Source organism: Somniosus microcephalus, chromosome 6 (assembly GCF_052327205.1).
Source record: "Somniosus microcephalus isolate GS21.2 chromosome 6, FLI_Smic_1.0, whole genome shotgun sequence".
In the NCBI taxonomy this organism is placed as follows: domain Eukaryota; kingdom Metazoa; phylum Chordata; class Chondrichthyes; order Squaliformes; family Somniosidae; genus Somniosus; species Somniosus microcephalus.
In genome coordinates, this window is record NC_140992.1 from 194,963,939 (window position 1) to 194,986,839 (window position 22,901).

The window sequence follows — 22,901 nt, forward strand, 5'->3', positions numbered from 1 at the left end:
TATTAAAAAAAAAAAATCACAGGTCCTAATGGAATTTGTAATGTTAACATAATTCTGATATCAATTTCTTTGACATCTGTGCATCTCAATGTTTTTCAAAGTTTGTAGGAGCCCTGGAGCAGCTGCCACGTCAGTCAACTGAAGGTGTTATTCTCATGAAGATCAACTGAAATTATTTAGAAATGATTAAAAAAATTAAAGACAGAACAGACAGGTTTGACTTTACAGAAGTTTATTATGAAAGTAATTTAAAAGAAAATGCTTTAGATTCAACAAGAGGTAGCAAAAGCTATTCTGATAAATCAAAGCAAGTCCTGAGGGAGACGTACTATGTAAAAAAAGATGCAATTCCTTCTACTTAAATACAGATTGGAAAAAAATTATTAAATCGCATCAATAACTTAAAACCAGTAACTTAAAGTTTTGAATTCTTGCACTAAGAGCGGAAAGCAGACATCCCAATCTTAATGCCAGCATTAAGATATTTTTAAGCAATGCAGAGCAGGAAATAGCCACCAAGGCCACTAACATCCATTCCAAACACACAAATTACAGTCGTCAGGGTCCAGAGCACTTTCAGAATTCATTTGGTCACTCTTCACATGTCCAGCACATGACTTATTTAAACTGCAAGCAGTGCACATTCTATCAGCCCAAACTGTACCCCATATTCAGGGTTAAGTATTTTACATAGTGAAACAGCAGAATACAAGTGTGCTAGATGTCGCCTTTAAAGAAAAAACAATCAAGTCATTGATGTTGGATTAAAAAAAAACTGCAAATCAACTGGTTTATTTAAAAACCACAGAGGTTAAAATCAATTTTAGGTGAGTTTCACCATTTTAGATCTGAATCTTAATTTGGAAAATAGAAACAAGCTAAACTGAATGCTCTTCATGTTGGATAGTCTTCTGCTCTCCAACCTTCTGCTGACTACCTGCTCTACACTCCTATTTATTTTACATTTTAAAATTTTGTTACAGTAATATGAACTGCTTCCTTATGTGGCTATCTCTTTACAGGATACAAAAATCAGAGCTAAAAATTGCAAGTAAGCAAATGATGCATTCTTTGTGCTTAAAAAAAGCAAAAGCATATAGATGTAGAATTAGGGTCCTTAACCTCTAGCAGCCCAGAATTTATTAATAAAGCAGAAAACAGAAACTCCTGGTTTCCTGCCACTTAAAAAAAAAATCTTAATTCAACCTAATTGACCTAATTTTTGATACTGATTTCCTGCATTTTTGGTTAAACTACCAAGGGGGGAGGAGAGGAGACAAATTAAACAATACATAAAAAGGACATTTAAAACAATTCACCAAAAACAGAATAAAAAATACAGCTTGCATAGAAAACAGTCACACACAGATTGCTACTGGCTACATGCATACAACAGGAAATGCAGGTACTGTAACATGGACATAGTGCAATCCCTGGCAGTTTGTGCTGAATGGGGCATCTGAAGGCCTGGAGCTGTGCGAACAGGACAAAGATTTCTTGTTCAGGGCCAAAGCATCTCCAGCCATCTTCACTTCCTGAAACACTTCGGTCTCACCAAAAAGCTGCTTGATCCTCCACACACAGACCCACGGCGCAACTGCTCCGAGCACATTTAACGCAGTTTGAGCTCATCTCCGCTCCCCAGGTTGGAGCCGGGACTGGGGTCCTGCCTGCGTGCCTACACATTAAGAGAAACAGGTCAGAAGGGAAGCAAATAACCAAATTACAACACGGAGAAGATTTTCTCACTAAACTGAATTAGCTTGAATAAAGATCTTTATGAAAACAATGAAGACAAGAGAAAGCACTAATGCTTGTTCAAAATGGCCTTTCTGGATTGATGCTACTCCCTCTCTCTTTTTACAAAACATCAACTGTGCTGGCATCAATTACCAACGAAAAGACTTGTACTCAATTTCAAAACTGGGCGTTCAATTGGTAAAATCTTTATACTCTTAATTAATCTGTAAGTCTATTGTTTCAAGTAATTTCACTGTAAATGCTAGCCAGTTAAAAGGAAGGACATTGAGAGTTAAAAACTTGCATTCTAATAGCACCTTCAACCTCGGCATTTCAGAGGCATAGACAAATATTGACAATGAGCCAAAGGGGGAAATAGTAGGAGCGGTGACCAAAAGCTTGACCAAAAAGGTGAGAATAATGGAGGGTCTTAAAAGGAGGAGAGGGAGGTGGAGAGGCAGAGGTGTTTAAGGAGACAATTCCAGAGTTTGGGTCTAGATGGTGAAGGCATGACTACCAATGGTGGGGCGAAAGGGAGGGCACACAAAGTGGCCAGCATAATTGAGAATTTGAGGGGATACGTGTAGGGATAGAAGGTGTTACCAAGATAGGATGGGTGAGGCCATTAAAGGATTTAAACACAAGGATGAGAATTTTAAATGGGAGACTGTGAGCCAACGTAGGAGAGCCAGGTCAGGGTGATGGGCGAGCGGGACAGGATACAGGTCGCAGACTTTTGGATGAGTTGTTTATGGAGGGTGGAGGATAGGAGGCTGGCCAGGAAGACCATTTCAATAGTCAAGTTTCAAAATGACAAAGGCATGGATGAGGGTTTCAGCAGCAGACGGGCTGAAGTAGACAATGTTATGGAGAGGGAGGTAGACGGCCTTTGTAATGGAAAGGATATGGGGTGGTATACTCAGCTTCACGTCAAATAGGAACAGAGATTGCAAACAGTCTGGTTTAACCCAAGAAAATGGCTGGGAATGTGGCGAGGGTACGAAGTTCATGACAATGGCCAAAGATGATTGCTTCCGTCTTCCCAAAGTTTAACTAGAGAAAACTGCGACTCACCCACGACTGAATATCAGACAAGCAGTCTGATAGCACAGAGGCAGTGGAGGCATTGAGATGGGGGGGGGGGGGGGGAAAGAGGTAGAGCAGGGTGTCGTCAGCATGCATATTGAAGCCGACCCCATTGTCTTCGGATGTTGTCACCAAGGGTAGTATGTAGACGAGGAAGAGGAGGGGACCAAAGATAGATCCTTGGGGGACTCCAGAGGTTGCACTGTCACAATCAGAGGATATAATTTGTGACTTTGATCAGGGCCATTTCAGTGCTGTGGCAAGGGCAGAAATATGATTGGACAGATTCAAACATGGAGTAGTGAGAAAGATAGGAGATGCATTTGGGGAGGCAACATACAATAGCAAAATACTGCGGATGCTGGAAATCTGAAATAACAGAAAATGCTGGAAATACTCAGCAGGCCAGGCAGCATCCGTGGAGAGAGAAACAGAGTTAACGTTTCAGGTCTGGGACTCTTCATCAGAACTGGAAAAAGTTGGAGATGTAACAGATATTAAGCAGGTGCAGAGACGGCGGGGGGGGGGGTGGGTTTAGGAGGGGAGGAAGGAACTGAAAGAACATCCTGTACTTTTTGTAAGAGGCAGGAAAGATAAAATGTTGCAAATGGGAGTGGCAAAAATCATACAGCATGAAAAATGGGGGCAGGGGTTATTATCTGAAATTGTTGAACTCGATATTGAGTCCGGCAGGCTGTAAAGTGCCTAATCGAAAGATGAGGTGCTGTTCCTCGAGCTCACGTTGAGCTTCATTGGAACAATGTAATAGGCCGAGGACAGAGAGATCAGAGTGGGAGTGACGCAGAGAATTAAAGTGACAGGCGACCGGAAGCTCAGTGTCACCCTTACGGACGGAACGGAGGTGTTCCGCAAAGCGGTCACCCAATCTGCGTTTGGTCTCGCCAATGTAGAGGTGACCGCATCGTGAGCAGCAAATACAGTATATTAAATTGCAAGAAGTACAAGTAAATCGCTGTTTCACCTGGAAGGGGTGTTTGGGGCCCTGGACAGTGGGAAGGGAGGAGGTAAAAGGGCATGTGTTGCATCTCCTGCGCTTGCACAGGAAGATGCCAGTCCTACTCGGGTCCCCTCCCTCACCTCTTTTTCCGGTACATCGATGATTGCATTGGTGCCGTTTCCTGCTCTCGCCCTGAACTAGATAAGTTCATTCACTTCACTTCCAATTTCCACCCTTCCCTCACCTTCACATGGTCCATCTCCGACTCTTCCCTTCCTTGACTTCTCCGTCTCCATTTCTGGCAATCGGTTTTCGACAAACATCCACTACAAGCCCACTGACTCCCACAGCTACCTGGACTACACTTCCTCCCACCCCGCTTCCTGTAAGGACTCTATTCCATTCTCCCAGTTTCTCTGTCTCCGCCACGTCTGTTCTGACGATGCCACTTTCCATACCAGTGCTTTCGACGTCTTCCTTTTTCCTCAACCGAGGATTCCCCTCTACTGTGGTTGACACGGCCCTTGACCGTGTCCGTTCTATTTCCCGCACTTCTGCTCTCACCCCTTCCCCTCTCTCCCAGAACCACGATAGGGTTCCCCTTGTCCTCGCCTTTCACCCTACCAGCCTCCACATTCAACGTATTATCCTCCGCCATTTCCGCCACCTCCAACGTGATCCCACCACCAAACACATCTTCCCCTCACCTCCCCTTTCAGCACTCCGCGACACCCTAGTCCACTCCTCAGTCACCCCTAACAGCCCTGCTCCTTCGCCTGGCACCTTCCCGTGCAAGCACAGGAGATGCAACACATGCCCTTTTACCTCCTCCCTTCCCACTGTCCAGGGCCCCAAACACCCCTTCCAGGTGAAACAGCGATTTACTTGTACTTCTTGCAATTTAATATACTGTATTTGCTGCCCACTATGCGGTCTGGGACTAGGGACAGGGTCACTGGCAAGGCTTGGAAGCTAAGCAGAGCCAGGCCTGGTTAGTACCTGGAGGGGTGACCATCAGAGAAGACCAGGTGCAGAAGGTCACGGAAGGAGTCCCAAGGAGGGGCGGTTGGTGAGAAGGTCATGGAAGGAGCCCCGGGAGGGGCGGCTGGTGAGCAGGCCCGGGCGTTGGGCTGAAGATTGTCGGACAGGAGGAATGGTGGAAATGGAATGGCGGTGCGCACAGACGCAGCGGCTTTGCTTCTCCCAGGACGGTGCTATTTACGTTTAATGTTAATGTTATTTGTACTGGACTCATGGGAGCTTGCAAGATCACATTTCGTTGTGCATTGTACAATGACAATAAAGTTGAATTATTATTATTATTATTGGCGAGACCAAACGCAGATTGGGCGACCGCTTTGCGGAACACCTCCGTTCAGTCCGTAAGGGTGACCCTGAGCTTCCGGTCGCCTGTCACTTTAATTCTCTGCGTCACTCCCACACTGATCTCTCTGTCTTCGGCCTATTACATTGTTCCAATGAAGCTCAACGTAAGCTCGAAGAACAGCACCTCATCTTTCGATTAGGCACTTTACAGCCTGCTGGACTCAACATTGAGTTCAACAATTTCAGATAATAATCCCTGCCCGCATTTTTCATGCTGTATGACTTTTGCCACTCCCATTTGCAACATTTTATCTTTCCTGCCTCTTACAAAAAGTACAGGATATTCTTTCAGTTCCTTCCTCCCCTTCTAAACCTCATCCCCCATCTCTGCACCTGCTTAATATGTTACATCTCCAGCTTTTTCCAGTTCTGATGAAGGGACCCAGACCTGAAACGTTAACTCTGTTTCTCTCTCCACGGATGCTGCCTGGCCTGCTGAGTATTTCCAGCATTTTCTGTTGTTATTTGGGGAGGCAACATGTTCTGTTCAAGAACTTGAGAGGAAAGGGAGGTTGGAGATAAGGTGCTCGTTTGAAGAGATAGAGAGGTTGAAGGTGAGTTTTTGATATGGGGATTTGTGGCTGCTTTGAAAGGAGGGGGCAGCACCTGAAGAGAGGTAACCCTTTACAATGTCAGCTAGCATGAGGGCCAGAAAGGGAAGTTGCGTAGCAGTAGTTTAGTAGGAATCTGGTGCAAGGAATAGCAAGTGGGTCTCAATGACAAAATAAGTTCGGCAAGGGAATGGAGGGAAACTAGAGCAACAAGGGTTCAAGGCTAGGGCAGGGAGTGAGTCTAGGGTTATATTTCGGCTTGGTGGGCAAAGAAAGGCGGGGGGGAAAGCAGCAGAGACACCTGAACAGAATGTCTCAATCTTAGTGACAAAAGTATGAGCTCTTTGCACTTGTTGGATGCGAGGGTGGAGGTGGTGGTGAGGGGTTTCAAGGAGACAGTTGGTAGCCAGGAAAAGAAACCGAGTGGCTACTTATGCTCTTCGGGATGATCCTGGAGTAGTGGGTGGTTTTGGCAGAGTAAAGAGAGGCCCGATAGCTCTTGATATTGTCCAGTCATATCCGGTGATGGATGGCTAAAGTTTTGTGTCAGATATGCTCACGTCTGGGCCCCTAGACTTGAGGGAATGAATATGGTGGCCATACCAGAGAATGACTGGGATGGAAGAGAATATAGGTTTTGCTGGGGACAAGACATCAATGGTGTAAGTGGGTGATTGGGCAGATCGACAGCTGCTGCAGAAGTATTGTGGCAAATGGAGGACCAAAGATTAGGTAGTTAAAACTGATTATTGTAACAAATGCAATTCTGATCAGTAGTCGTTACAATCTCAGTAGGTGACTTGTGTCACAAAATGCACTTTTAAGTTGTTTTTGTATTACAGCATATTTTGCTTGGGATCCTTATAAATGATTACCCCAGAAAAGGCAAAAAGATACAAAATCAAACTCTATAGCAACCTGTAGCACTGCAGAGCAAAGTAAAAAAGAATAAAGCTCTTTGTGTAATGTAAGGTTTGTGGACTATCTATCTCCACACCCCAAAGAGCAATGTTTGAAGCATCAACATGGAAAATGGTTTAAATTAAAAAATAGCAATATCTCTTCTCATGAGGACAAGACATCCCATACGACAGTCTTAAGAGACGAGCAGAGATTAGGGGTATAAACACAGAGTAAAGCAAATAGTAATTCTAACCACTGACTACAAGATCTATGCCTGAAGAAACAGAATTCACCTGGAGTTTAATACAGGAACTTTAGTTGTTAACACCACACAATGGTCAAACCATCTCTGTCTCTTCTGCTTTGAACCCAGTCGTTTACAGACACTACCCAGTCTCCTGCAGCTTGTGGCCAGTTTAGGCCATGAATAAGCTATATTTATCTGTTGACGAGACATGTTGGCATTACCACAGTACTTCTGTCTCCGATTTTATGCCTCCCCCTCCTAAAAAGCATCAACTTCCCTGCTGGGGATAGGACAGTACAGTGTCTAGAAACAAATCTCCTATTTCACACAATTAAGCCAAGGCATAATAGTTACTGTCATCGGACACCAGTCAATTTATATTTGTATTGTCTTATATTTGTGTAACCACAGTACACAGCAATGGATGCACAGGTTCACACCTATGGCAAATGTCATTGAAAAAAGACAGATAGAAGCTGGGAACTTTCTCAAAGATTTGAAAAAGAGACTGAACCAAAACTGACTGATTTAAGTGCAAAATACTGCGGATGCTGGAAATCTGAAATAACAACAGAAAATGCTGGAAATACTCAGCAGGCCAGGCAGCATCCGTGGAGAGAGAAACAGAGTTAACGAGGGTCCCAGACCTGAAACGTTAACTCTGTTTCTCTCTCCACGGATGCTGCCTGGCCTGCTGAGTATTTCCAGCATTTTCTGTTGTTATTTCTAACTGATTTAAATGTAGGTTGCCTGCCTACCCTCTCTGCCGAGGAGTCAGGACCACCTCAAAAGGTTTGGGAGTTCTCAGCAAGAGCTGCTTTCTGCCCCCAATTCCACCCAGGCCATGGCAGCCAAAGATAGAAAGAGTGGGCTGTTATCTTCAGTGTCCAGGCTCCGAAATACTTTAGAAAGTTCAGAAAATAGAATGTAAATGTTAATGGTGGAAGCTAGTGCATAACATAAGGCAACAATTATATTCAGTCTACTTGCTTTATTCATCAACCTTACTGGAGTCTGGATGGGACACCATCGAAATCATGGTTTATGAGGCCAATAAAAGTATTTCTCTGCCCCCCTCCCCCCAGCAAGGACAGGAAATTTCAGAACCCCACTACGCCCATCCATGTCTGCTACCACTTCCTTGCTCCTGGTACTTTCGTTGAAACTCGCATGATCTTCAGATTTTGCCCTTTCCTCTAGCAGTTCAATTCCGATACAAGACATTCGTACTCCTCAGGACTTTGAACAGCTGATCAGTACAAATTTAGCAACATAGCAAGATTGAAAAGATGAACTAGAGCTTCTCAAGACTTAGAACTCAGCATCAAGTTTCTACAAATGAAGGGCTCCTGTGAAAAAAGGAATAAACCCTGCAAGGAATAGAAGGGTGTATTTTATTTCTGGGGGAGGTGGAAAGAGAGGGATAATTTATAATGCTTCATTTTCATACATAAATACAAAGCCAAGATGATATACATTTTAAAACGTATGGATGTGCAAGTCACATAATATTTTTGGTCAACTTTGAGAGAGCTGTTGGAACATGGATTACTTTGCTACGGGGGATAGTTAAAGCAAGGGCTACTGCATTTTAAAAAAATGAAAAATTGGATAAATATTTGAAGCCAAGGAAGATACAGGGCTAAGGGGGGGACAGTGGAAATAGTTTGGGATTGCTCTAGCACAAGAGCCATCACAGACCGAATGGCCTTTTTTTTTGCTTTAAACATCAATGGTTCTATGACAAACAGTATTATTAGCATTAGGGGATGTTTCAATGCTTTTATTTTGTTCAAAACATCAATTTGGACATTAAACAGAAAAATGCAGCCAAAATTTTATTTTTATATTTAGATATATAGATATAAGATAGATATATATTAGGTAGGTTGTCCTGAATGATCATTCAGGATTAGTTGTTTTCACAAGTCCTCAATGTAGATTCTCACTGACTTTTTAAGTTGCTTTACTCACTTTTGATTTCTACTTTCCCTACGTCTTCAATCAGGAATTGCAGTTTTCTTTTGTGCGAATTAATAAAGCGTGATAGCAACAGACTAACAACAGGAAGTGCTAGCCAGACGTTTAATATATTAGTAAAAATTTCTTATGGTGTTGCTCACGGTGTATCAGAGAATAGGGTGTTTCGTAACAATGGGTAGGTTATATAATGTAGGATTATATATTAAAATTGAGTTTTATGGATTTTTTTTAAGGTGGCAAATTAAAGTCATAATTATGGGGTTATTGATTATTTTATGCATCGATTTATGCAAGTATGTACTGCCAATGGGCAAGGCTTAGAGGAAGCAGCACACTTGGAAATAATAGCCCCTTAGAGTAAAAGTATTACTAATGTTGGAATCTGTAATTGAAGAGTACAAGAGTGGAAATGTATAGGAAAATGTTCAGAAAACTGCAGAAATGTGGATGAGATACGCAGAGGATTATGTAGTGACGGTATAGGAGACTGTTTGGAAACATGAATCAGAATGGAGTAAAATTGTAGAAGTTAGTGAAAAACAGAACAACAGTATGGTATGCATAAGAATACAAGAAACAGGAGCAGGAGTAGGCCATACGGCCCCTCGCACCTGCTCTGCCATTCAATAAGATCATGGCTGATCTTCTACCTCATCTCCACTTTCCCGCCCTATCCCCATATCTCTCGGATTCCTTTAGTGTCCAAAAATCTATCAGTCTCAGTACTGAATATACTGAACAACTGAGCATCCACAGTCCTCTGATGTAGAGAATTCAAAAGAATTACTCCAAGAAAAGAAATTTCGCCTCATTTCAGTCCTAAATGGCAGACTCGTTATTCTGAGACTATGACCCCTAATTCTAGACTCCCCAGCCTCTAAGAATTTTATACATTTCAATGAGATCACCTCTCATTCTTCTAAACTGCAGAGAATATAGGCCCATTCTACTCAATCTCTCCTCACAGGACAATCCCCCCATCCCAGGAATCAAATCGAGTGAACCTTCATTGCACCCCTCTCTAAGGCAAGTGTATCCTTCATTATGTAAGGATACCAAAACTGTACAGAGGTGTGGTCTCACCAAAGCCCTATATAAATTGCAAGACTTTTACTCTTATACTCCAAACCCCTTGTAATAAAGGCCTACATACCATTTGCCTTCCTAATTGCATGCTGTACCTGCATAGTAAATTTGTGATTCGTGTACAAGGACACCCAAATACCAATGTCTACTAGTCTCGCACCTTTTAAAAAATATTCTGCTTTTGTATTCTTCCTACCAAAGTGGATTATCTCACATTTCCTCACATTAGACTCTCCATCTGCCACCTTATTACCCACTCACTTAACCTGTCTATAGCCCTTTGCAGCCTCTTTGCGTCCTCCTCACAGCTTACTTTCCCACCTAGCTTTGTATTGTCAGCAAACTTGGAGACATTGCACTCGGTCCCCTCATCTAATTCATTAATATAGATTGTAAATAGCTGAGGCCCAAGCACTGATCCTTGTGACACCCCACGAATTACAACCTGCCAACCAGAAAATTACCCGTTTATTCCTACTCTGTTTTCTGTCCGTTAACCAATCATCTATCCAAGCTAATAATATTACCCCAATCCCATGAACCCTAATCTTGTGCAACCTTATCGAATGCTTTTTGAAAATCCAAACATACTACGTCCACTGGTTCCCCCTCATCTACCCTGCTAGTTACACCCTCAAAAAACGAATAGATTTGTCAAACATGATTTCCCTTTCATAAAACCATAGTGAATTAGAACATAAGAAATAGGAGCAGGAGGAGGCCATTCGGCCCTTCGAGCCTGCTCCACCATTCAATGAGATCATGGCTGATCTTCTGCCTCAATTCCATTCATCGGCCTTATCGCCATATTCCTTGATGCCCTTACTAGTCAGAAATCTAGCGACCTCTGTTTTGAATATACCCAATGACTGAGCCTCCACAGCCCTTTGGGGTAGAGAATTCCAAAGATTCACCACCCTCTGTGTGAAGAAATTTCTTCTCATCTCAGTCCTGAATGGCCTACCCTTTATCCTGAGGCTGTGGCCGCTGGTTCTAGACTCCCCAGCCAAGGGAAACATTCTCCCAGCATCCACCCTATCAAGCCCTGTAATAATGTTGTATGCTTCAATGAGATCCCCTCTCATTCTTCTGAATTCAAGAGAATACAGGTCTAGCTTACTCAATCTCTTCTCATACGACAGTCCCGCCATCCCAGGAATCAATCTCGTGAACCTTCGTTGCACTCCCTCTATGGCAAGTATATCCTTCCTTAGGTAAGGAGACCAAAATTGTACACAATACTCCATTTTGCCCAATCATGTGATTTTCTAAGTGCTGTTATCACATCCCTAGTATAGGAGGCATGAAAACGGAGGCAGTGCAGTTTGGGGAGAACTTTGTTGCTTGATGAAGGAAAGATATTCACAGGGACCCTGCTGAGCTCATGTCTGTGGCAGTGAACTGTAGAAGTCTCCATGATCATTGTGCTGGAAGTACCACAATGAGTCAATTTCTATTCTCAATGGTAGTTGCCATTCCTATGTGCAGTTTGGATTTAGTCTCTTTATAGGGTCCTGGTAGTGGTACTCCAGAATACTAAATCAATGCGTTAGGCTCCAGCTACAATCTGGATAAAACTCCATGCCAGAGACTGACCTTAGAGGCACCATAAATTTAAATTATTTCTAAATTAAAACAAAGGAGTCAACACTGATCCCAGATGTTATCCTGTGATTCCAGAATATTTTACTTTTTTCTGTTCATACAGGAATAATTCTTCTAGCTTCATGTGCAGGTTAGTGGAAGAGAAGGAGTTAGCAAATGGTGGAGAGTGGGCCAGGAAAAGGACAGAAGCAGGGAACAATGTCTGGTAGATGCAAGATGCAGGAGTGGGCCTTCAGAACAGGCCAGGAAACAACAATAACAAGTATTTATATAGCACCTTTAATGTAGCAAAAAGTCCCAAGGTACTTCACAGGAGTGTTGCAAGACAAAAATGTGACACCCAGCTACATAAGATGAAATTAGGGCAGATGACCAAAACTTTGGTCAAAGAAGTAGGCCTTAAAAGGAGGAAAAAGAGGCGGAAAGGTTTAGGGAGGGAATTCCAGAGCTTAGGGCCTAGGCAGCTGTAGGCACGGCCACCGATGGTTGAGCGATTATAATCAGGGATGCTCAAAAAGGCAGAATTTGAGGAGTGCAGATATCTCCGGGGGGGGGGCTGGAGATTACAGAGATAGGGAGGGGCGAGGCCATGGAGTGTTTTGAAAACAAGGATGAGAATTTTGAAATCGAGGCGTTGCTTAACTGGGAGCTAATGGAGGTCAGTGAACACAAGGGAGATGGGTGAACGGGACTTGGTGCAAGTTAGGGCAGAGGTCAGCCAGGTTTTGGATGACCTCAAGTTTACGTATGGTAGGATGTGGGAGGCCAGCCAGGAGTGTTGGAATAGTCAAGTCTAGAGGCAACAAAGGCATGGATGAGTGTTTCAGCAGCAGATGAGCTGAGGCAGGGGTGGAGACAGGCAATGTTACGGAGGTGGAAGTAAGCGATCTTAGTTATGCCGCGGATATGTGGTTGGAAGCTCATTTCAGGGTCAAATATGACACCAAGGTTGTGAAGAGTTTGCTTTAGCCTCAGACAGATGTTGGGGAGAGGTATGGAGTCAGTGGCTAGGGAACGGAGTTTGTGGCGGGGACCGAAGACAATGGCTTCAGTCGTCCCAATATTTAATTGGAGAAAATGTCTGCTCATCCAGTAATGGATGTCTGACAAGCAGTCTACAATGTAGGGACTGTGGAGGGGTCGAGAGAAGTGGTGGTGTGGTAGAGCTGAGTGTCGTCAGCGTACATGTGGTAAACTGAAGCTGTATTTCCGGATGATGTCGCCAAGGGGCAGTGTGTAGATGAGAAATAGGAGGGGGCCAAGGATAGATCCTTGGGGGAACCCCAGAGGGAACGATGTGGGAGCGGGAAGAGAAGCTGTTGCAGGTGATTCTCTGGCTGCGATTAGATAGATAAGAAGGGAAACAGGCAAGTGCAGTCCCACCCAGCTGAACGATTGTGGAGAGGCGTTGGAGGAGGATGGAGTGGTCAACCGTGTCAAAGGCTGCAGACAGGTCGAGAAGGAAAGTTTACCTTTGTTAGTCACAGTCACAAAGGATGTCATTTGTGACTTGAAAAGACATAAAATGACGAAAAATGACGAGAAGTGGCAGAGAAAGTGTGAGAAGTGGAGTGTCAGGAGGCCCAGGCTGATCAAGAACTGCCAGAGCAGCAGGTAAGACTGAAGATGGAGCAGAACTTGTAGACAAGAAGGGAGGTTCAGGATTAAAGTGGCCTAGTGAAGAGTCAATAAACAGAGCGGCACAGAACGAGGACAGAAAGGGGCAGCAGGTTGATGATGGGAGACGCAATACGTCTGGTGTTGGGAGGCCTGATATTACAGAACTGCCAAGTGTTGACATAGGGGTCTTCCATTACAAACGATAATATGAAAAGCACAACTCATATTTTGACACTGGAAGTGAAGGTCCTACAGAAGACACACAAACACAAATAGTCTCAAGCGATGGTCCCATTAAGCTGCACATCTGCGCAGCGGTCAGGAGGTCCCACGCAGGCCACCCAGCAGCTTTTAAGTGGAAAAACTGCACATGTGCAGAAATTTGAATGGGTCGTGCAGCCCGTTCAAGGGGCTGCGCACCCAAAAAGTAATTAGCGGGAATATTAGTCTCAAGTATGTTATGCACTTCCTGCACACGTTAACCTTATTTCCTGTCATTTCAGGCCTCCAGACACTAGCTGGTACTGTTGCATATCACTCAGTTCTGCTCCCTATTTTGTTTAAACAGAATGTTTGGATTTCAATTCCCCCCTTTAATCCCAGTTTTGTGGTACTCCCCATCTGCCCGTTTGTGGCTGCACGATTCAGAACCTCGAGCCACAGCCCAGCTGCCCAAGGTGTCAACAGTATCGTTATTCTGAGACTGTGACCCCCTGGTTCTAGACTCCCCAGCCAGGGGAAACATCCTCCCAGCATCTACCCAGTCAAGCCCTATACGTTTCAATGAGATCACCTCTCATTCTTCTAAATCCTAGGGAATATAGGCCTAGTCTCCTCAAAAGACAATCCCCCCATCCCAGGTTCAGTCTGGTAAACCTTCGTTGCACTCCCTCTTAAGGCGTCTATCCTTCCTTTTTTTAAATTCGTTTATGGGATGTGGGCGTCGCTGGCAAGGCCAGCATTTATTGCCCATCCCTAATTGCCCTCGAGAAGGTGGTGGTGAGCCGCCGCCTTGAACTGCTGCAGTCCGTGTGGTCAAGGTACTCCCACAGTGCTGTTAGGTAGGAAGTTCCAGGATTTTGATCCTGCGACGATGAAGGATCGGCGATATACTTCTAAGTCAGGATGGTGTGAAACTTGAAGAGGTCACGTTTTGGGAGGTGCTGCCGAAGAAGCCTTGGCGAGTTGCTGCAGTGCATCTTGTAGATGGTACACACTGCAACTACGATACGCCGGTGGTGGAGGGATTGAATGTTTAGGGTGGTAGATGGGGTGCCAAGGCTGTTTTGTCCTGGATGGTGTTGTGCTTCTTGAGTGTTGTTGGAGCTGCACTTATCCAGGCAAGTGGAGAGTATTCCATCACACTCCTTACTTGTGCCTTGTAGATGGTAGAAAGGCTTTGGGGAGTCAGGAGGTGAGACACTCACCGCAGAATACCTAGCCTCTGACCGGCTCTTGTTGCTGGTCCAGTTAAGTTTCTGGTCAATGGTGACCCCCAGGATGTTGATGGTGGGGGATTCGGCGATAGTAATGCTATTGGATGTCAAGGGGTGGTGGTTAGATTCTCGCTTGTTGGTGATAGTCATTGCCTGGCACTTCTGCAGCACGAATGTTTCCTGCCACTTATCAGCCCAAGCCTGAACGTCATCCAGGTCTTGTTGCATGAATGCATGGACTGCTTTATTATCTGAGGAGTTGTGAATGGCACTGAACACTGTGCAGTCATCAGCGAACATCCCCATTTCTGACCTTATGTTGGAGGGAAGGTCATTGATGAAGCAGCTGAAGATGGTTGGGCCTCGGACACTGCCCTGAGGAACTCCTGCAGCGATGTCCTGGGGCTGTGATGATTGACCTTCAATCACCACAACCATCTTCCTTTGTGCTAGGTATGACTCCAGCCAGTTGAGAGTTTTCCCCCCGATTCCCATTGACTTTCAGTTTTACGTGGGCTCCTTCATGCCACACTTGGTCAAATGCTGCCTTGATGTCAAGGGCAGTCACTCTCACCTCTGGAATTCAGCTCCTTTGTCCATGTTTGAACCAAGGCTGTAATGAGGTCGGGAGCCGAGTGGTCTTGGCGGAACCCAAACTGGGCATCAGTGAGCAGGTTATTGCTGAGTAAGAGCCGCTTGATAGCACTGTTGATAACACCTTCCATCACTTTGCTGATGATTGAGAGTAGACTGATGGGGCGGTAATTGGCCGGATTGGATTTGTCCTGCTTTTTGTGGACAGGACATACCCGAGCAGTTTTCCACATTGTTGGATAGATGCCAGTGTTGTAGCTGTACTGGAACAGATTGGCTAGAGGCGCGGCTAGTTCTGGAGCACAAGTCTTCAGCACAATAGCCAGGATGTTGTCGGGGCCCATAGCCTTTGCAGTATCCAGTGCACGGAGCCGTTTCTTGATATCACGTGGAGTGAATCAAATTGGCTGAAGACTGGCTTCTGTGATGGTGGGGACCTCAGGAGGAGGCCGATATGGATCATCCACTTGGCACTTCTGGCTGAAGATGGTTGTAAACGCATCAGCCTTGTCTTTTGCACTCACGTGCTGGGCTCCGCCATCATTGAGGATGGGGATATTCATGGAGCCTCCTCCTCCCGTTAGTTGTTTAATGGTCCACCACCATTCATGAATGGATGTGGCAGGACTGCAGAGCTTTGATCCGATCCGTTGATTGTGGGATCGCTTAGCCCTGTCTATAGCATGCATGTAGTCCTGTGTTGCAGCTTCTCCAGGTTGGCACCTCATTTTTTAGGTACGCCTGGTGCTGCTCCTGGCATGCCCTTCCACACTCCTTATTGAACCAGGGTTGGTCCCCTGGCTTGATGGTAATGGTAGAGTGAAGGGTATGCCGGGCCATGCGGTTACAGATTGTGATGGAATACCATTCTGCTGCTGCTGATGGCCCACAGAGCCTCATGGATGCCCAGTTTTGAGCTGCTAGATCTGTTCTGAATCTATCCCATTTGCACGGTACTAGTGCCACACAACACGATGGAGGGTGTCCTCAGTGTGAAGACGGGACTTCGTCTCCCCAAGGACTGTGCGGTGGTCACTGCTACCAATGCTGTCATGGACAGATGTATCTGCGACAGGTAGATTTGTGAGGACAAGGTCAAGTAGGTTTTTCTCTAGTGTTGGTTCTCTCACCACCTGTCGCAGGCTCAGTCTGGCAGCTATGTCCTTCAGGGCTCGGCCAGTAGTGGTGCTACCGAGCCACTCTTGGTGATGGACATTGAAGTCCCCCAGCCAGAGTACATTCTGTGCCCTTGCTACTCTCAGTTTTTCTTCCAAGTGGTGTTCAACATGGAGGAGTACTGATTCATCAGCTGAGGGAGGGCAGTAGCTGGTAATCAGCAGGAGGTTTCCTTGTCCATGCTTGACCTGAAGCCATGAGACTTCATGGGGTCTGGAGTCAATGTTGAGGACTCCCAGGACCACTCCTTCCCGACTGTATACCAATGTGCCGCCACCCCTGATGGGTCTCTGTCCTGCCGGTGGTGATGGAGGAGTTTGGGACATTGGCTGAAAGGTGTGGTTCTGTGAGTATGACTATGTCAGGCTGCTGCTTGACTAGTCTGTGGGACAGCTCTCCAAATTTGGCACAAGTCCCCAGATGTTGATGAGAACTTTGCAGGGTTGACTGGGCTGGGTGTGCCGTTGCCGTGTCTGTAGCCAGTGCCGAGGTCGATGCCAGGTGGTTCGTCTGGTTTCATTCTTTCCTTAGGAGACCAAGACTGTACACAGTACTCCAGGTGTGGTCTCACCAAGGCCCTATATAATTGTAGGAAGGCTTTTTTACTTTTGCACTCCAATTCTTTTGTAATAAAGGTTAACATACCATTTGCTTTCCTAATTGTTTGCTGTACCTGCATGTTAACTTTGTGCGATTCTCTGAATACCAACATTTCCCAATCTCTCACCTTTAAAAAATCCTCTGCTTTGCTATTTTTCTACTAAAGTGGATAGCTTCACATTTCTCCACATTATACTCCATCCGCCACCTTATTATCCACTCACTTAACCTGTCTATATCACTTTGCAGCCTCTTTGCATCCTCCTCACAGCTTACTCTCCCACCTAGCTTTGTATCGTCAGCAAACTTGGATACATTGTACTCGGTACCTGCATCTAAGTCATCGATATAGATTGTCAATAGCTGAGGCCACTGATCCTCGTTATACCCCACTAGTTATGGCCTGCCAAACGGAAAATGACCCATTTATTCCTAACTCTGTTTTCTGTCTGTTAATCAATCCATGTGAATATATTACCCCCAACCCCATGAGCCCTAATTTGTGTAATAACCTCTTGTGTGGCATCTTATTGAATGCTTTCTGAAAATCCAAATACACTACATCCACTGGTTCCCCCTTATCTAGCCTGCTAGTTACAACCTCAAACAACTGTTAGATTTGTCAAACACGATTTCCCTTTCATAAATCCATGATGACTCTGCCCAATCATATGATTTTCTAAGTGCCCTGTTACCACGCCCCTAATAATAGATCTAGAATTTTCCCTACTAGTGATATCAGGCTAACCTGGTCTATAGTTCGTTGTTTTCTCTCTCCTTCCTTTCTTGAATAGTGGGGTTACGTTTGGTACCTTCCAATCCACAGGGACCATTACTAGAATCTAGGGAATTCTGGAAGATCAAAACCAATGCATCCACCATTTCTGTAGCCACCTCTTAAAACCCTAGGATGTAGGCCATTAGGTTCAGGGGATTTGTCAGCTTTTAGTCCCATTAATTTCTCCAGTGCTATTTTATTACTAATACTAATTTCTTTAAGTTTTTCATTCTCACTAGACCCTTGGTTCACCACTATTTCCAGAATGTTTTCTGTGTCTTCTTCCATGAAGACAGTTAAAGTATTTGTTCAATGTCTGCCATTTCCTTGATCCCCATTATAATTTCTCCTGTCTCTGCTTGTAAGGGACCCATGTTTACTTTTGCCAATCTCTTCCTTTTTACATACCTATAGAAGTTTTTACAATCTGTTTTAAGTTTCTCACTAGCTTACTCGCATTCTATTTTCTATCAATTTCTTGATCTGTCTTTGCTGAATTCTAAAATCCTCCCAATCCCCAGGCTTACTACTCTTTTTGGCCACATTACAAGCCTCTTTCTTTAATCTAATAACTTCTCGTTAGCCACGGTTAGACCATTTTCCCCCATGGAGTTTTTATTCCTTAAGGGAATGTACATTCATTGTGAATTATGAATTATTTCTTTAAATGTTTGCCATTGCTTATCTACCAACATATCTTTTAATCTAGTTTCCCAACCTACCTTAGCCAACTCGCCTCTCATACCTATGTAGTTTGCTTTGTTCAGTTTGAAGACCCTAGTTTCAGACTTAACTAAATCACTCACAAATGCAACATAAAATTCTATCACATTATGATCACTGCACCTCAGAGGCTTCTTTACAAGGTTATTAATTAACCTTGTCTCATTGCACAATACTAGGTTTAAAATAGCCTGTTCACTAGTTGGTTCCTCGACATACTGATCTAGAAAACTATCTTGTATACATTCCATGAACTCGTCCTCTGCACTATCACTGCAAATTTGGTTTGCCCATTTTGTATGAAAATTTAAGTCCCTCCATGATTACTGCATTACCCTCATTACATGCACCTCCAATTTCCTGATTTATACTGTGCCTGACACTACAACTACTGTTAGAGGGCCTATAAACTACTCCCACCAGTGTTTTCTGACCCTTGTTGTTCCTTAGCTCCACCCAAAGTGAATCTACATCTTGTTTTTCTGAGCTAAGATCCTTTCTCTCTACTGCCTTTATCAGGGCTACCCCACCCAACCTTTTCCATTCTACCTATCTCTTCCAAGAGTCAAGTATCCAAGATATTTAGTTCCCAACCATGGTCACTCTGCAGCCACGTCTCCGTAATGGCTATTAAATCAAACCCATTTATTTCTAGCTGTGCTATTAATTCATCTACTGTATTTTGTTGCAAGTGCTTCGTGCAGATATAGTGCCTTTAGCTTCAACTTTTTTCTATTTTTCCCTGATGTCACCGTAGTTACTGATGCCCTTTTACCTTTGTTGAGCTCTGTCCCTTCCTGACCCACTATGCTTATTTTTACCCAAATCACCACTCTGCTCGACAGCCTTGACATTGCTCTTACTGCTTTTGAATTTACCCATTCCTGAATCCTCCCATTCCCCCTTCATTAGTTTAAAGCCCTATCTACTGCCCCAGTTATTCAATTCGCTAAGACACTGGTCCCAGCCTGGTTTAAGTGGAGTCAGTCCCAGCGAAACAGCTCCATCTTCCCCCAGTATTGGTGCCAGTGCCACATGAATCACAACCCCTGCCTCCCACACCACTCTTTCAGCCACACATTTAACCTTCTAATAAGTACATAAGAAATAGGAGCAGGAATAGGCCACTTGGCCCCTCGAGCCTGCTCCGCCATTCAATAAGATCACGGCTGATCTTGGGCTCAAAGCCACTTCCCTGCCCGCTCCCCAATCTTGCAAAAATCTGTATCTCCACCATAAATGAATTTAATGACCCAGCCTCCACGGCTCTCTGGGGCAGAGAATTCCACAGATTTACGACCCTCTAAGAAATCCCTCCTCATCTCAGTTCTAAAAGGGCGACCCTTTATTCTGAAACTATGTCCCCGAGTTCTAGATTTCCCCATGAGGGGAACATCCTCTTTGCATCTACCTTGTCGAGCCTCCTCAGTATCTTATATGTTTCAACAAGATCACCTCTCATTCTTCTAAATTCCAATGAGTATAGGCCCAACCTGCTCAACGTTTCTTCATAAGTCAGCCCCCTCATCTCTGGAATTAACCTAGTGAATTGTTTCCAAACTGCCTCCAATGCAAGTATATCCTTCCTTAAATAAGTATCCTGTCCGGCTGTATCACTACCTGGTATGGCAACTGCACCGCCATAGACCGCAAGGCTCTACAGATGGTGGTGAAAGCTGCACAACATACTATAGGAATTAAACTACCTGCTGTGCAGGATACCTACCCCGAGAGGTGCCGGGGGAAGGCCCTGAGAATCATCAAAGACGCGAGCCACCCCAGCCACAACCTCTTTGCCCTGCTCCCGTCCGGTTAGAGATACCGAAGCATACGGTCTCGTACCAGCAGGTTTCGAAACAGCTTCTATCCCCAGGCCATAAGACTTATGAATGAATAATTTATTATTTATTACTGTTGTTTTATTTATTATTACTGTATTTCTATTAGTATTTTATCATTGCTATATGCCATATTTATTCCAATGTTGGGAGGACTCGTAAAAATCAACATTTCATTGTGCAGTACACACGTCTGCTGCATATATGACAAATAAAATTGAATGAATAATAAGACGACCAAAACTGTACACAGTACTCAGGGTGTGGTCTCACCAATACCCTGTACAGTTGTAGCAGGACTTCCCCGTTTTTATACTCCAACCCCCTTGCAATAAAGGCCAACATTCCATTTGCCTTTTTGATTACTTGCTGTGCCTGCATGCTAACTTTGTGTTTCATGCACAAGGACCCCCAGGTCCCTCTGAACTGTAGCATTTTGTAATCTCTTCATTTAAATAATAATTAGCTTTTTTTATTTTTTCTGCCAAACTGGATAATCTCGCACTTTCCCACATTATACTCTATCTGCCAAATGTTTGCCAACTCACTTAGCCTGTCTATATCCCTTTGCAGAAGTCCTCTGCACAACTTGCTTTCCCACCAATCTTTGTATCATCCGCAAACTTGGCTACATTACACTCGGTCCCTTCATCCAAGTCATTAATGTAGATTGTAAATAGTTGAGGCTCCAGCACCGATCCCTATGGCACCCCACTAGTTACCGTTTGCCAACCGGAAAATGACACATTTATCCCGACTCTCTGCTTTCTGTTAGTTAGCCAATCCTCTATCCATGCTAATATATTACCCACAACTCCATGAGCTCTTATCTTATGCAATAACCTTTTATGTGGCACCTTATTGAATGCCTTCTGGAAATCCAAATACACCACATCCACTGGCTCACCTTTAACTACCCTGCTCGTTACATCCTCAAAGAACTGCAGCAAATTTGTTAAACATGATTTCCCTTTCATAAAACTAGGTTGACTCTGCTTGACTGCATTATGATTTTCCAAATGCCCTGCTAAGGTTTCCTTAATGAAGGACTCCAGCATTTTCCCAACGACAGATGTTAGGCTAACTGGTCTATAGTTTCCTGCTTTCTATCTCCTTTCTTAAATAGGGGCGTTACATTTGCAGTTTTCCAATCCTCTCCAGAGTCCAGGGAATTTTGGTATATTGCAACCAATGCATCCACGATCTCTGCAGCCACTTCTTTAAGACCCTGGGATGCAGGCCATCTGGTCCAGGGGACTTGTCATCTTTTAGTCCCATTATTTTACCAAGTACTATTTCCTTAGTGATCGTGATTGTCTTTAGTTTCCCCCTCCCTGTGGCCCCTTGATTATCCATTACTGGGATGTTGTTAGTGTCTCCTACCGTGAAGACAGATACAAAATATTTGTTCAGAGTCTCTGCCATTTCCCCATTCTCATCCTCTAAGGGACCAACATTTACTTTAGCTACTCTTCCTTTTTATATACCCGCAGAAGCTCTTACTTTGTTTTAATATTTCTTGTCAGTTTACTCTCATAAGTCATCTTCTCTATTATTTCTTGTGTCATCCTTTGCTGGTTTTTAAAAATTTCCCAATCCTCTGGCCTCCCATCAATCTTGGCAACATTGTATGCCTTCGTTTTCAATTTGATACCATCCTTTACTTCCTTAGTTAGCCACGGATAGTGCTCCCTTCTCTTAAAAATCTTTCTTTCTCACTGGAATATATTTTTGTTGAGAGTTATGAAATATCTCCTTAAATGTCCGCCACTGCATTTCAACTGTCTTACCTTTAAATTTATTTTTCCAGTCCTACTTGTTCCAATGCCAATTTGCGTCCAGAGATTATTACCTTTGAGGTTCTGCGTTTTAATTTGGACCCTAGCTCCTCAAGCTCTCTCAGCAGAACCTCATTCCTAGTTCTACCTCTGTCGTTTGTTCCTACTTGAACCACAACAACTGGATCATATCCTCCCCCCTCCCACTTCAAATTCTGCTTCAACCGCGAGGAGATATCCTTAACCCTAGCACTGGGCAGGCAACAGAGTCTTTGGAACTCCTGGTCATGGCTGCAGAGAACAGCTTCTATCCTCCCGACTATACTGTCTCCTACCACTACAACATTCCTTTTCATTTCCCCACACCCCCACTTGAATGGTCTCCTGTACTATGGTGCCGTGGTCAGTTTGCTCATCCACCCTGCATACTTTGCCCTCATCCACACAGGCAGAAAGAACCTGGCTAAGGGCAAAGGCCGAGGCTCTTCCAGCACTGCACCTGAAGTCCCCTTACCTGCCTGAATCACAGTCGCACCCTCCTGTCCCTGACCACTAACCAGACCTGTACCACTACCTAACCAAAGGGGTGTAACTGCCTCCTGGATCAAAGTGTCCAGGTAACTCGCCCCCTCCCTGATGCCCCGCAACGTCTGCACCTCGGACTCCAGCTCAATGATTCTGAGCTGAAGTTCCTCAAGATGCAGACACTTACTGCAGATGTGGTCATGCGGGATCGCAATGCTCTCCACGAACTCAAACATGCTGCAGTCGCGGCACATCACCTGAAGAATAAACTTGCTTTTGACTCAGTGT

The 22,901-nt window shown here is 44.4% G+C and overlaps 1 protein-coding gene across 5 annotated transcripts in view; it reads right to left on the reverse strand.

Annotated features, from left to right (window-relative positions):
* Positions 1-215: 215 nt before the first annotated feature.
* Positions 216-22,901, reverse strand: part of cbfb (core-binding factor subunit beta) — a 164,688-nt gene continuing 142,002 nt past the window's right edge. For all 5 annotated transcript variants that reach the window (XM_085991158.1, XM_085991155.1, XM_085991154.1 and 2 more), the window contains one exon: positions 216-1,678. In XM_085991158.1, coding sequence (XP_085847284.1) covers positions 1,613-1,678 — 66 coding nt within the window. In that variant the 3' untranslated portion in view covers positions 216-1,612. The remainder of the gene's footprint in view (positions 1,679-22,901) is intronic.